Here is a 14,822-nt window from a genome sequence, read left to right as displayed (position 1 = left end):
CCTCCGTAACGGCTTTTTCAAAACAGCAAAAGCTTATTTTCAAATTTTATCTTAGGGAAATGCATGACAAAAGGTATTGCAGAAACTTTTCCCTCTGAATGTAAAAATTCTTAAGGTCTGACATAATTTTGTGTAATAATAGGGTGCAGGACAGAATGATTTCTAATTAGTGGTGAGCTGATTACTGCTAAGCCTCATACCAAATGGAAAAATGTAGCACACACAAAGGGTTTCCAAACACACCATGTGAGCATTCCAAAATGCTTAGCTGCAACAGTGTTAAGGATGCTGGTCAGTCAGTGCTTTGTCTAACCTTTTTTGGCATAAAATTGATTATAAAATGGCCACAACCTAAACCCCTATACATAAATCATGATACAAGCTACTGATTATAATCATCCAATCATAGGATGAGATTTCTTTCTTTGCAATGCAGCAACATTAAATATAACTTTCCTGTTTGTTTTTTCCACTATCTGATTTTAAAAAGCACGCTGCATGTTAAATGCCAGCAGGCACCACTGTGGAACTCAGACCGTATTGTGTCTACAGTACTTTGCATTAACAATTAAGTATTATTGTAGCTCCTCTACTGAATGAAGCCCTTCGCTAAGGGAAAAGTGGACTGAATCCAACCACAAGCATGTCTTGCTTTGTAAGTATTTCCAGCAAAATACGCCACAGGTTTGCTGGCTGCCAGAGTCCTAAAAAAGCAAAACAGTTTCACATGTGACAAGAAAAAAATCTTTTAACTTTGAAGAGCAAAACCTACTGTTTGTAACAATACTGAAAAATAATTACACTGTTTACTGACAGACCAGACTCAGAGGTGATTCCTCAACCCTCACACCAAGTGCCTTGTAAAGCTCCCTATATCCAAAGACTAACTCTCTAATTAGAGGAAAGGTGAAACTCCAGGCTCTCAAATTGTTTCTCTGCAAGAAAATCAACAGATTGAACAATCAAATATGTGGTTCAATAGAATGGACCAACTAACTCCGGCAAGAGAGAAAACACTTGCCTTTTAGAATCCAAATGCTAACCATGAGCAGACAGTACATGGACCACCTAAAACACCTAATTGTTCAATGATCATTGGTTAACACTGACCTAAAACAAATATATTGTCAAAAAATGAAAGGCTTCTTATATCATTAGTTCTTCATTTTTGCCTGCACAGGCAATGTTGTTCTCCTTTCTTCATCTACTTTCGAGAGTCAGTGTAGACTTGCTTCTCCGTAACCTGGGTCAACTTTTTCATTATGTCCCAATTCGTGGATAACGAGTTACAAGAGAGTGATTTGATTCTCATAGATGGTGATGCACATGAGCAGGATGAGATGACAGCATTTTTTTTTAGAAACAAGACCACTTATTTCAGATGTGTAAGATTGCTCTGCTTGAAAGCACAAGCAGACACATGCAGAGGATTTCAGAATTGAGCCTGGCATTCTGTTCACATGAGTGTTATCTGTCATATCACACATAGCTTCACTCAGTGAGCCCTGCTAGAGAAAAGGCATTTTTCATGGAGTCTTAATAGGTTTCAGCGGTGTTCAGTATACAATGGTCACTATTAACAAGTCAGTGGTTGCCAAGAGTTACCATAGTGCATTATCTGAGATTATGTAGACCAGTGACATACAATAACACCAAGCTCAATTATATCGTCCTGATCTGTGCACAGAGGATGCTTTATGACAGCATGGTGTCAAAGGGTGATACTGGGAACACTGGGATAGAAAAGACAATGGCCTCCATGCTGCATAGAGCCACGATACTTAAAAGAGCCAACAACTACCATTAAAAAGGAAAAAGGCACACATCAGGGAAAATTATCCGATACAAAAACTGAAAAAAATCACCTTTTCTTCCCACTTTCATCCCTTATGAGGAAGTAGTCGGGCCAAGAATGATATCCCTCTATTTAGCAAAGAAATAGTGTATCCTAAATATCACTGAATAATAATTATGACAATATAACATACTGAGAGAATGCTGGATATTACTGCTGTTTCACCATAAAAGGAATTTTTTGACATTCACTATTGGTCATAAGCAAAATCAGTTTCACTCCTGTACGTGAGTGTCAAAAATGAATGTAGCAAAGCAGAAATACTAATTCATTTAGTGATTTATTGCATTTCTAATTATAAAAATAATTCTAAATCTGACTCACTGTTATTTAGATATGCTCACAAGGCCCTTAAAAATGCAAAACTGAGTTTCATATCTTATAGCTGTAAAAATCAAATATGTGCATTTTTGAGAAAGAAGAAGTTAGAAATACTAAAAGGATTAATAAATTAAAAAAAAAATTCCACTCTTGTGCTTTATATGAAATGTCAGCAAAGAAAGCCAGGCTTTTATAGAAAAGCTAGAAATTAATGATGAAAAAGAAACATTTTTACTAGAACTTACAAAGCAAGATTAGACTTAGCTTTTACAACAACAGTATCAACAGTGTACTGGCTTATGAGTACCACACTTTCAAGCAAGTATTAATCTTTTAGGCAATAAAATTGTTTTTTATAAGTTTTCATGTTGATTTTTATACTGATAAGGATATCTGCGAAGAAATGTTTTTGCCAGAGCTATGAACAAAGAGCTCTTTGATGGCCTTCACAAGTTGCTAGGCAATGGCTGAATGGTCATGATAAACTTCAGCTAAGCTGCTCCGAAGAAATGCTCGTGCATTTAATGCTCAGTGCTTTTTGCTGGGGGCCTCACATCTAAATCAGCATTCCCCCAGCATTCGTAATTGTATGAATGAAGTAAATAATTCTTTAGGGATACCAGTGTTTCTGCCCGTGCTATCAGCGTGTTTACATACTCCCTATGCTATTTTTTTAAGTTGAGACTCAATGACCCATCCAAGTCAGATCAACAGGAGCTAATTTGTTTTAGTACTCGAATTGGAAAAAATCTACCAATTATTTCTTACGATATTCCCAGGCAAATTTATTGTCGAAATATGTGCTATTTTCCAGCTTGTTATGTTTCCATTAGTCTGATAAAAAGTTATCCAAACTTTAAAAAGAATTACTTTTTTCATAAAGAATATGTTTTTGCTGTACAATTTATCTTCACACACATGGAACTTTCCAGTATAGTCTTTCAGAATTAAAACCTATTTTCCAATATGTCAGAGCTAGACTGGATGCACAACAGCCTAAACAAAAGGACCAAGCCCCCAAAACTTGGGGAAATCTTAGTGTCATTAAGGCTAATGATACATTTCCATCATGGTCCAAGATCTCACCCTTCGTATCTGAGCGAAACAAACACTAGATCGCTTCTGTTCAAGGAAGCTAAGACTTCTGATGGTGAGAATTGCTTCCCTACTCCTCTGTCAAATGATGGATGAGAACTCCAAAGAAAGGGGAGAAACAGCACAGAGAAGCAATGAAAAACTTCATAGGCGCTATTTAGAAGTTCCTTCATTGTCTTTAAGGGAAAAGAATTAACTCGTTCCCTAGCTGAAGATAGCCAGAAGACTAAATGAAATTGTCTCAAATTAAGGAGATAATGAAAGGATCAAACATTTTCTCTAGAAGTTCAGGCTACTGCTCCTTCACTGTGACAGCAGGAGAGTTTGTGACTGCGAGTTTTGGTAGGAAGCCAGCTACAAAAGCTTGTCAACAAAACCAGCACTGTAACAGAGTTTGAAGGCAAACAAAACACCAGTATCTGCAAACTTCAATGGAAGAATCACTTTTGAGTATCTTTCTGAAGGCTGTACTGTTGCTACATACTGTTATCCACTCCAGCAGTGCTCTTCTTTTCATCTACCATGTTTTACGTAGCCACAAGAAAATAACACTTCTTCTTTTCCTACCTTCTTGATAGGTAGATAATAAGTGTACTTCATCTACTGATTTAAAGTTCTTCTTATAAGACAGTGGTATTTCTTTCACTTAAACACCCTCCGCAGTGTATAGGCAATAGAGGTACAGACACAGTGAAGTCCAGACACAGGGCAGGCCAAACATCTTATTGAAGAATTAATCTCCCTAAGTTTGGAAAGTAAATATGTCTTTTATCATGACACAGTGCCCACATATGATTTCATTTGCAGCACACTGAATATTCATCGCAGTGGGACCTCATGCTTCCGGACCCCAGGGGAAATTGGCCAAGGTGGAGGGAGACGTATCATCTTGCAAGAGGTTCTTGGCTTGGGCGCACTGTGGCACCAGCACCACACATGCCATTCCAGCAGCAGCTCGTTTCGGAGTCTTAAGGTGAGGGAGACCCGCGACAGTACTCTCTTGTGTCTTTTTTCTTCTTTGTAGGAGAGGGATAAACATGCGTACGTATTAAAAGCTATGGAGCAAGGGAGAGTTCTAGCTCGTGCTTCCCAGGGAACCTGGTTATTTGCATCAGTGGGGTGGGTGTCAGATGACAGTCCTCCCTGTTATAATCCAGCAACAAATGTGCCTCTTAGAAATAATGTCAGGAGCACATGCAAAGACACAGCACTTCCTCAGAGAAAAAACACATTTGGTGATGGGCAATCTGACTAGCATTGGCAGGTGTCCGGCACAGCAAAAAGTCGCCAACACCCTATCTGCTTTAGCATATGGATGAATACTGTACACACTGGTAAAATGTAGGCTGATATTACTGCATCTGTCTTTTCCATAAACCAATGCTATTGTTTTGGTACAGAGAGCAGATGAGTGGTATTTCATAATCCCTGGCACTGCACAACCTTTAAATTGATTTTAAAAATGACAAATGTTGTATCAGTATGACGTGACATTTTTTCCCAAACAGAAAGGTCCATCAGAACTGCACCCCAGAAAACACAACAGTAATGTGTTATCAGTAACACCCACATTACTGTAATACAGTAATAAACAAACTGTCTGGGGGAAAACCTTTTCCCTTTTTACAATGCCTTAATGTGAAATCTCACTTTGCAAGAATATGAATTCTCTCATCTTCTGGGCAATTTGGAAAAATTGTATTTTGACAGCTGCTTGCAGAACAGATAAGATTAAGGGATGAAATTAACAGTTACTGTGGTGCTTGCTGGATTGTGGTCACTAGGAGAAGTGGTAGAGGTAGCTTTTAAATGGAAGTTAACGTCTTGGTAGAAAATATTAGGAGAATTTTTACTTCTTGGGAGAGTAAGTTTTCTGTGTCCTTCTTCTGCTTTCTATTTTAATAGTTCTTATTCTTTTCCACTGTCTAACTATTGCGCTCCCTCCAAATGAAGGAAAGTTATTTATAAGATACAGTGAAAATGTCAAGGGACAAGAGCATTTGGGGCAGACATCATCCTCTGCGTGGGCGGATGTTTCTTGTTTGTACCATCCTGTCATGTGGCTCCTGGAACGTGATGGAATGGTGAGATTGCCAGGAAAAAAACATCACCCTTAACTCTTGCTTTTCTAAGTGCTCTAGGGAGCACTTGGTGTAAACTACAGAGAGGCTAGTATTTCTAACGGAAGTCCTATAAATGAAGTAACTTTTGTTTAAGATGAAAAACCTAAGTATCCTCCTAGGCAAAAGAACCTAAATTAAAACCAGAAACCCTAAAGTGAAATAGAACCTAATTAAAACCAATTTTAATTACTTCTTGAGTTTTGTAACAGATCAAAACAATGCAACAGTCAGTAACTGAACTTTCACTTTCATTGATAACTAGGACCTAAAAAGAAAAAGATAACACATGGGGCATGTTCAAAAAAATAAAGAAAAGACGACTTCAAAAACCTAAACCATATAGCACCTTACTGTTGACCCAGCTGCAGCTATATCTTGAAATTTCACTTTCATAGATAACTAGGACCTAAGAAGAAAAACGTAACACATGGGGCATGTTCAAAAAAATAAAGACTGCTTAAAAAACCTAAACCATATAGCACCTTACTGTTGACCCAGCTGCAGCTATATCTTGAGACTAAAGTAAGGGGTAAGGTGTTAGCTAGGCTGCCCTTTGGTACATGACAGTAGCGCTGATCCCCACTTCATTGTCTCGGAGCTCCCTCGCTACCCAGAGGGAGGTATTGATGCACCATACCAGCCCAGTGACCCTCCACTCCCTGTGCAGTGTGTTCCCTGCTCCTCAGCGTGGTGGTACAACTGTGCCATCCATCAAGGGAAAAAAGTCTTCCACCCTTCCATTATTTTTGCAAAGTTATATAAACTCTTCCCTCCGACGAAATCCCCTGGGTAAAGTGTAGACGACTGCTCCGTTCACAGGGTTGAGAAAAATACTACGTTTAAAATATCTTTTCAAAAACTTTATATACTTTTGGTGTCATCAGAACATTTGTGGGAGTTCACCTTGGATTCATCAATTTATTCTTGTTGAAAAAGAAAAAAGACTCAGAAGTTCAGATTTTTAAGCTTCTTCATATGTATTTCTTTTTTAATACTACTCTCCCCATGGTTTCTAAATAACTAAATCCTTCATTTGGGTTAGATAATCATTAGACTGGTCCAAATCAGTCTCTCCCACTCTTTGGGTTTTTTCAGTAGGTAATACTAACCACCAGAACCTGGTAAGTCTGATGGTTACTTTAACAAATCTAACAGAAAAAAAAAAAATCAAAGCTATTATAACATAATTTCTTGCATTTTACTACCTTCATATATTTTCACAAATCCTCCATCTGTTCTCCACCTTCTCCACCTATTATGCATACAAATAGTATACAACCTCCCTTCTTAATCCTGCTATCTCTGCAATGTAACATTACAGTACAGCTATTTGAGAACCTGTTTCTAAAGTGTTGTCTCCTTTTTTCAATCATTCTAAATATAAGTATCTACACAAAGACCAGATTCCTCTGACATGTGAAGTGTGGGAGGAGGATTTTTCCAGACACTAAGTATAAAGCAAACTATGCCGTTTATGTCATATTGTGTGTCTAGACATCACAAACATGTTGAAACTAGTCTGTTACAGACATTGTCGTGATGACATCACACAGGGACAGATACTCAATTTTATCTATAATCATGCATGAAGTCTCCTTCTAGTGAAACCTTTTTCCTTCTGAATATGAAGACGAAATAAGATTTCACTGCAGGCAAAAATATTGCCTTCTTTTCAAGACCTGAGTTCAACCACCATCAAAGTCTGTGCCACGCTTGAAGCCTTTGTCACATCCCAGGTTAGTTACACCACACTGGAGAGGCAATTTTTATAATCTGTTATAAAAAGTTGCTAGATCTTCAGTATAGCCATTCAAAACTATTTATTTTAATGTTGGCTTCATTCATTAACATACTTTTGATCTCCAATGATTTGTCTCAGTTTTAGAAAACTTGTAAGATGTATTTTGAGTAATACATCTGGAACTTATGAACAGCTCTAACTGCCTACACCACGGTTGCTCAAGATCAGCAACTGTTCACATATTTTTCACATGGGTATTCTTTGCTTAATACATTTATTAATTTAAGAAAACATATTTTGAGCAGATCCAAATGTAAGTTTGAGAAAGTGTGTCCAAACAAACACACACAATTACCTGAAACTACCTGAAAGTAAGAACAGTCATCAAAGGGAATTAACATCATAACGAAACAAACACAAACACAGTGTCTCAGAAATTAGTTACAGATGGCATGATACTAATCGTATTTTTTCATAATTCACTCAAATAACTGGTTTGGTTTTTTTTCACTCTTGTAATAGTCATTTCCCAGAGGTATCTGAGTGGCTGATGGTAAGTGACAGTGAAGCTTGTGGGAAGAGAATAAAACCAACAAAATCCCGGCTCAGTTGGGTGACTGCTGGCTCTGGAAGCCTCTCTCTTTCACACCAAAAGGGGCGACAACAGGGAGACTCAATGGTGAGTTCTCAAAGAACTTGGCAGAAGCTTAATAGACAGGAAAATTGCACAAATAAGAAATGGGTTTGGTCTTTCACAGCAAAGCAGGAGCCCTTCCTGCCCATGTCTGCACCCCTTCAGATTTCCACTTCTTACCCCCCAATAATCATAAAAGTCATGTTCATCTGAACAGAAAGCAGAAAAAACACCAGGTAAGCTGTCACCAACTACAACTAATCAACTGAACTGCAGACACAGAGTATTACATACTTTGAACAAAATGCCTGTGATCCATCTACAGAGCTAGTAAAAAAAAAGCATATAAAAATCAGTTTGTGAACTGGAAGGCTGTTTCTGAGGAAGTCCTAAGCTCTACAGAAACTTTTGTGAGCACAGTGATTTTATAAACTCGTCAAATAAATGGCTTGCTGCAGATTGTCTGCTCACCTCCATCTACTATGTCTGGAAGAACCAGAGGAAAAAAAGAACACAATTATATCATAAACCTGCAAGTCAATCAGGAAAAATGTTAACTTACCAATGAGTAAGCGGATAATAAATAGTACTAGGTTATATCTGAAATCACCAAAAAAAGCCTCCTTTATTTTCACAGCAGAAACCGGCTTTGTTCATTTAAGGTGTGCTTTCCATCCTGACGTCTCATTATTAAATGGAAGGAGTCCTTACAGATGGGTGACATGAAATCTCACCCTTGCAACACTACAGTATCGCTGTGAGACACAAAGTCCGAAACACTCCAAGAGGGGCAAACTTGTAGAGTCAATAAATCCTTATTGAAGATGGAAGAGTTTTCCCACCACTCAGAGCTTAGAAATCTATGCGAAAACTCAAACTACCTCATAGGGATAAAGGCAACATTTCATGATAACTTGCCCTTTTGCATAGTTTCATCATGTTTTCTTGCTTTCCACAAACGGGAGTGTAACAACAGTGTCAAACACAAATTTTTATAAATAATTAAGTTTATATATTTCTTGAAACCACAATGAAAATGCTGGAGAATCCTTGTGAAAAAAAGTGCAACAATTTTCACACAGAACAAAATACCTGCGGAGAAATTTAACTTTTTTCAAAAATTCAGGAAACTCAAATGGCAGCACAGCTTCTGCACAATTTATTCTCTTTTTGGCTGCTCGAGCAAAGCTTTCTGAGTTCCTGGATGTGATGCTTTACCTAACAAAGCTGCCAGCACAACCTTCAATATTGACACTTTTTCACCACTTTCATAAGGAATCATACTGTGGAGGCGCCCAACTTTTAAGATTTCCCCCTCTATTTCCAGTTTTCTGCGGATCCCATGCTCAACAAAGTTTCCATGCCTGTAAATCACAGAAGGGACACTGCCGCCACAGAACCGTCCATTTTGTCCTTCCAAGCCATACTCCTCCTCTACCCACAAAACCAAAAGGCAAGACCAAGTTCCCCCACAGTGGAATCTCTCATTGTCCTTCATGACAGTCTCTTTTGTACCTGACCATCCTGGTAGACAGCGACAGTAACCCGTGGTGGGATGACAACCGTCTGCATGGCTGCAGTCACAGCGTTCAGCACAATCCATACCATATGTGCCGTCCTGTGGCAACAAAACAAAAAACAAACCAGAGATGACGACAACTGGGAGTTAGTGGAGAACAAGTTCTGGCCAGTTGTGCCTCAAAAAGCAACCACAGATCGCTTCTGAATCCGTAATCGGCTTTCTGAATATAAAATGCTTCTGGATTTTGGAACATTTTAGTTTCCTACATTTTCATTTTCATTTAAGAGGGGAAGATAAAGAATTAATTACATTGCTTTGACAAATCACAGACTAATGCACCTGGAGACAGTGATTCAGAACACAGTAACCTACGCTAGCAGAGGCTGCAATGAAAGCTTTCCTGTACTGTCCCTGTGATTTCCCTTACAGCTGAGTTCCTACTCCAGGACCTGGGGATCCCTCGATGCAAAAGCAATTCAGTCTCCTTTTTGCCTCAGACCGTGGGCTCTCTACGTATTGGTCAAAAAGAATACCACAAAAAGCCACAATTTCTAAAAAAGAGTAGTAAAACAATAGATTAAAATATATCTTCAGTATGAAGTTTATTGCCTAAACAACGCAAAATGTATTACTTTCGATTAAAAATCCTTCCCTCTGCACTACAGCATATACTGTGTTAAGAAGAGAAGTTCTTTGGCTATAAGACAGTACACAAACCAAAATTATTTTCTGGCTATGCAACATTTTTTAAACTGACATGAGACATTAAAGTTACAAGTTGAACACACCTCTTGGTGTATTCAGCTGTGCCAAAAGAGCACAGCTGATTTTCATGGAACTATATCTAAACATTTGAATTTTACTTTTTTGTTTCTTCCACAGAAGGTGGCACATACATTTGGGGGTAATTCTGAACAAAATCGACCTGAGAAACTGAAAAGACCAAAATCTTTACAGTTGCATTCTGAAATGAAGGCAACGTGTAACAATAAATTGATCTTACAGAAAAAGTGTCAAAACCAAATTAAAAGACAAGGGAAAAAGCCAGTATAATTTAAGGTAATAATTCTGGGGTTGCCCATCGCGAAAGCAAAAGAAGAAAAAACATGTCAGGTTTAAAACTCAATCATTTAAAATTGAGATTAAACATTCTCTAAGTCACATTAAAAATTAGAATAAAACCTATATGAAAATTCATCTGCTGTTCTTTGATGTTCATGTCTACATTTCAACCAAGTTCTACAGGATTTAGCTATTCAGTTTCCAGTCTTTCAAGTCTAAAGTAGAACAAAATCTTACATTATGTGACTGTAACGAGCCTTTTGCTCATCTCAACAATACATTTTTATATAGAGAAAAAGAAAAGATCAAGCATTTCCTTTGCATATAATCAGATTTGGAAAGAAAGGAAATCCTCAAATATGTTGTTGAAAAGTGGTATTTTTAGTCTGCTATGTATTTGGACTGAAGTCCAAACTTCAGTCCAATCTTGAATAACAATCTGGGCAGTGACACTAATTTTCTGAAGTTATTGAAACAAATTGAAATACATTGATTCAAATAAACTCTCTGCTCAAACAAAAAAAAAAAATTCAGAAAACACTGGACACATTTTAATTAGTTTGCTGTTTATTCTCCTGATGTGGAATTTTAAGGCAGAATATGCATCTGAAATATGTAAATGCTTATGGACATCATTTGACACAGAGAGAGAGAGAGAGAGAAAGACAATGAGTATGGGCATGTTATCTGATACAGAAATGCTTCTAAGCATTATTTTGCTAAATTTGGAACAGTGAACAAATGCCATGAAACAGTACCTATCTTTTTTAATAAGTTGGTTTTGGAAGAGCTAATGGACCTTGGGAGATCTCATCATCCTTCAGAATCAGACACTAAGTGATAAACAAAGCTGCTTTAGAAAAAAGAAAAATTAGTCTTCTGATGGAGATGCATTATTGGAAACACTCCATAAATGTGCACAGATGGTACACTAATCAGCTTCCAGATCATTTTAGAATTTAGTTTCCCACTTTACTCACAATAACGGTGTATGCTATACCTCATCTTAAAACAAAAAAAAAAAAAAAACCAAACCAAAAATAACTTCTATGTATTCTGAGAGCAATTCAACACAACAAATTTTCATTCAAAACAAAGGTGTGGTTTCCGGTCTTATGTTGTAGTTCAGTTACTCCTATCACGTTATTACTCAGTAGATCTAGTCCAAACGGACAGAAGCTTGACTGTGATACGGGAGGGGAACTTACAAGGTTTATGTTCATTCAGGTGATTACTTTACAGTTACATTAAACCAACAACCTGCTATCCAGGTAGTATTGCAAAAGTGAAGGAAAGACAGTGGAGAGGAAAAGGAGAGCAGTTTAACACAAAAACGAATTTTATTAAAGATTTCCCACAAAATTTAAGTCCATCATGCGAAAAGATGGACTCTGGAAAACCCCATTTTTTATAAAATATTCCAATTTTTGTGTATGAAATGTAATTGAAACCAAACAGTTACATAATAAACTGAACTTTACCATTTTAAAATTTTGAAATTATATATTTTTATGGCTTCCCCAAACTACCGATTACAAGGTGGAACAGAACTGATGAGGAGCGTGCCTTTGTCAACACAATGATTTGTAATTTTTCAGTTCCCAAAGTCTGGGAGATGGTGGAAGTCAGAGCCCCATTACAAAGGCAAAAGACCTGTCATAGCACTGGGTAGTAAGAGTGCCTTCTCATGTCTGACTGAGAAGGAATGAAAGTTCTTCATTCATACTGTACCATAAATATAAACTAATTTAATTAAAATTATGTCATTTGATGTGGAATATATTTTTGGTATATTTTTTCTCTCGTCATTTTTACTTAAAGTAGTTTAACAGAAGCAGTTTGGATAGCATTTGACGCTGATTGATAGGGAAAAATTTGGTTCTGTGTTTTTCAACAAATTCTAAAGGAGCTAGTGAAAAGTTTGAGGTCCAACTTTAAAGTGTGAAAGCAGAAAAAGCGTTCATGTGTGCATCTTCGTTTTGTGTAGTCATTTTGTGTGTGCTTTGGTGTTCTGTGTGGCAGAATTCTTCCAGAAGAATTGGTGATGCACATCCCTGATCTTGACCCCAGATACCAGGTGCACTGCTCCTTAGGGACTTAATCCCCATGAAGTCAGAAGAATAACAGGAGCATCCCCCTGCCCATTATTATCCTACAGTGCAAAGTTCAGTGAAATTATTAAAGTACCTGGCAAGGGAGTTCACATTTTTCTCCTCTCCAGCCCGGGGCACAGGTACAGGTTCCATCCAGAGCATTGCAAGCCCCTCCGTTAAGACACTGGCAAGTTAAGTTACAGCCAAGTCCCCAGGTACCACTGGGACAATTTATCGAGCAATCTACACCATGCCAACCTGCCAAAAATAAGAATTAAAGCGACAAATTAATCAGGTTTTCCCCCATTCCTCTCTAGGGACATGTTTCCCTCCGCCTACCATGTGGCATCTCTCAGAGATGCACAATAGCCGGGTAACAGTAACTACAGGCTACTATCAGCAGTCTCAGCTGAGGACTTGTCCAGGTTTGAACAAAGGTGCTCAAGGGCACCTTGTAACATCTGTGCACAGCACACATTTGCAGATGGGTGCCAACATACAAAAGCAACTGATGGGAGACATGAAATGAAAACAGAGACACCTTGAAATTTCTCTGAGAAGCACTAAACTATACTGAAAGTTTTACGGCATACCCTGAAAAAAATTAGAAATATTTTCCTAGACCTAAGCTGCTGCATTCGTCATTCTTCCACCAGTGTTCAATACAGACAGTTCTGCAATATGGTTTTAACAGAAAACTTAGACACACAAAAAAGAGAAAACATAAAAGTAGTGCGTAAGCTGGATTTCTCCAAGGATACACAGAAGACCTTTTAGATTATTTCTGTACTTCTCTCCATATACAAAAAAGGAATCTAATGGAAAATAGTCATAACAAGGCAGAATTCACCACTGATTATGCCTGATAGCAACAACTCGCAGACTGCACACTGGATAGACAGAGATGTAAATAGATTTTTCAAAATGTGATCACCTATTGGATACAAGAGAAACAACGCGAGCCAGTGATATGTTATCATCAGCAATGACACAAGCCAAGTTTCTAATTTTGTACCTTGTTTACAGTAAACCAAGGGAAAAATAATTCTGCACTGAGCCTAATCAATAGACCATGCAAAACGCACATATTGAAATGATGCTGCCTCGTGCCCTGGATTGATAACTTTGAATTTAGGGGTCATTTCAGGAAAAAAGGTTACACTATACTAGCTAGAAAACTGAGACACTTTCTCTGAGTGTCTTTCCAGGATTTACAAATTTCCTTCATTTAGATTACAAGTATCTGCATTTAGTTTAATTTCACCATTTGCTGTCCTTCTTCATCATAGTATGACTAAAACTGCACAATGCACAAGAAGATAGGATTATGCATGACTGAAGGAATAGCTTTTTCTCCTCACAATCTAGCTATGTAGCAGTAGCTACTTTAACAGAGTTAAATCATCTCCACCGTCCCTGGCAAGAGTAGAAGCTGGGAAGTCTCCACATTTGCTACATGACTGATTTAACTGCATCAGCCCCTGACAAATAGTGGATCTTTGTCTAGGTAATTAACACTTCTTTCCCACTCTCAACCTTCACCTATTTTTACAAAAACATTTTTAGACGGATGGGTCTACAAAGCAGGCTGGGCATGGTATTTGCTTGGTTGCATTCAACAGCCTGTCCCTCTCTTCTCAGCAATCCAGCATCACAGCTGAGGGACGCTGGACTTTAAATCCTTTCTCACAGCAGAAGTGAAAAAGAGAACAGGTGTATTGCAGGAGCGGATTTTGAAGTGGAGTTTAGTAGCAGATTTTGGGTTGAACAGGAACACCATGAGGACCTGTACACCTTTATATAGGAAAAGATCTCTGCAGAACCAGCACTAGGGGATGGCTGAGATACCTTTGTTCCACCCAAAGGCATGTGCTACTGGGATACAGAGAGGTGGGCACACACACACGGTTTCTGGTGGAGGGGCACTGACCGTCAAAATACTCCTGGGAGGAGAGAGCCAGGCAGAGGGGTCGAGGAGAGCAATACCGCTCACACTAATGCATGCAGCCACAGTATCCCGCCCACTGAGGACTGTGTCAAGGAAACACAAAAGGTACATGCACTCTTCTCTGGGCAGATATTTTCACCTCCCAGAGCAGCAGAAGCATGAAGTATCTAGTGACATGGCCCTCAAGGTGGTCTCCTTTTTATTAAGTTTCTTTCTTCTCTACTTCAAAAACTCGATTTCATTTTATGATTACAGAAAAAGAAGGTTAATCTGAAGAGATACTTACCTGCTTTGCAGGCACAAGAACCATCTACTGGTGAACAGATGGCTTCATTTTTGCAGTTGCACACAGACGAACAGTTTACTCCGTATGTCCCCGGAAGACAAGGAGTACCACAAGCAGCGCCCTGAATTATACAAAACCAGAG

General features: G+C 38.3%; 1 protein-coding gene across 2 annotated transcripts in view; it reads right to left on the bottom strand.

The window, feature by feature from the left end:
• The window catches only part of MEGF10 (multiple EGF like domains 10), a 108,731-nt gene that overhangs the window by 25,691 nt on the left and 68,218 nt on the right, over window positions 1-14,822 (bottom strand). For both annotated transcript variants that reach the window (XM_063320632.1, XM_063320631.1), the window contains exons 11-13: window positions 14,681-14,801; window positions 12,541-12,704; window positions 9,285-9,387 (exon numbers count right to left, since the gene is read on the bottom strand). In XM_063320632.1, the coding sequence (XP_063176702.1) occupies window positions 9,285-9,387; window positions 12,541-12,704; window positions 14,681-14,801 (388 nt within the window). The remainder of the gene's footprint in view (window positions 1-9,284; window positions 9,388-12,540; window positions 12,705-14,680; window positions 14,802-14,822) is intronic.

Source organism: Chroicocephalus ridibundus, chromosome Z, assembly GCF_963924245.1.
Source record: "Chroicocephalus ridibundus chromosome Z, bChrRid1.1, whole genome shotgun sequence".
In the NCBI taxonomy this organism is placed as follows: domain Eukaryota; kingdom Metazoa; phylum Chordata; class Aves; order Charadriiformes; family Laridae; genus Chroicocephalus; species Chroicocephalus ridibundus.
Note: the sequence above shows the minus strand (reverse complement) of the source record. Positions and strands in the feature narration are given on the sequence as shown.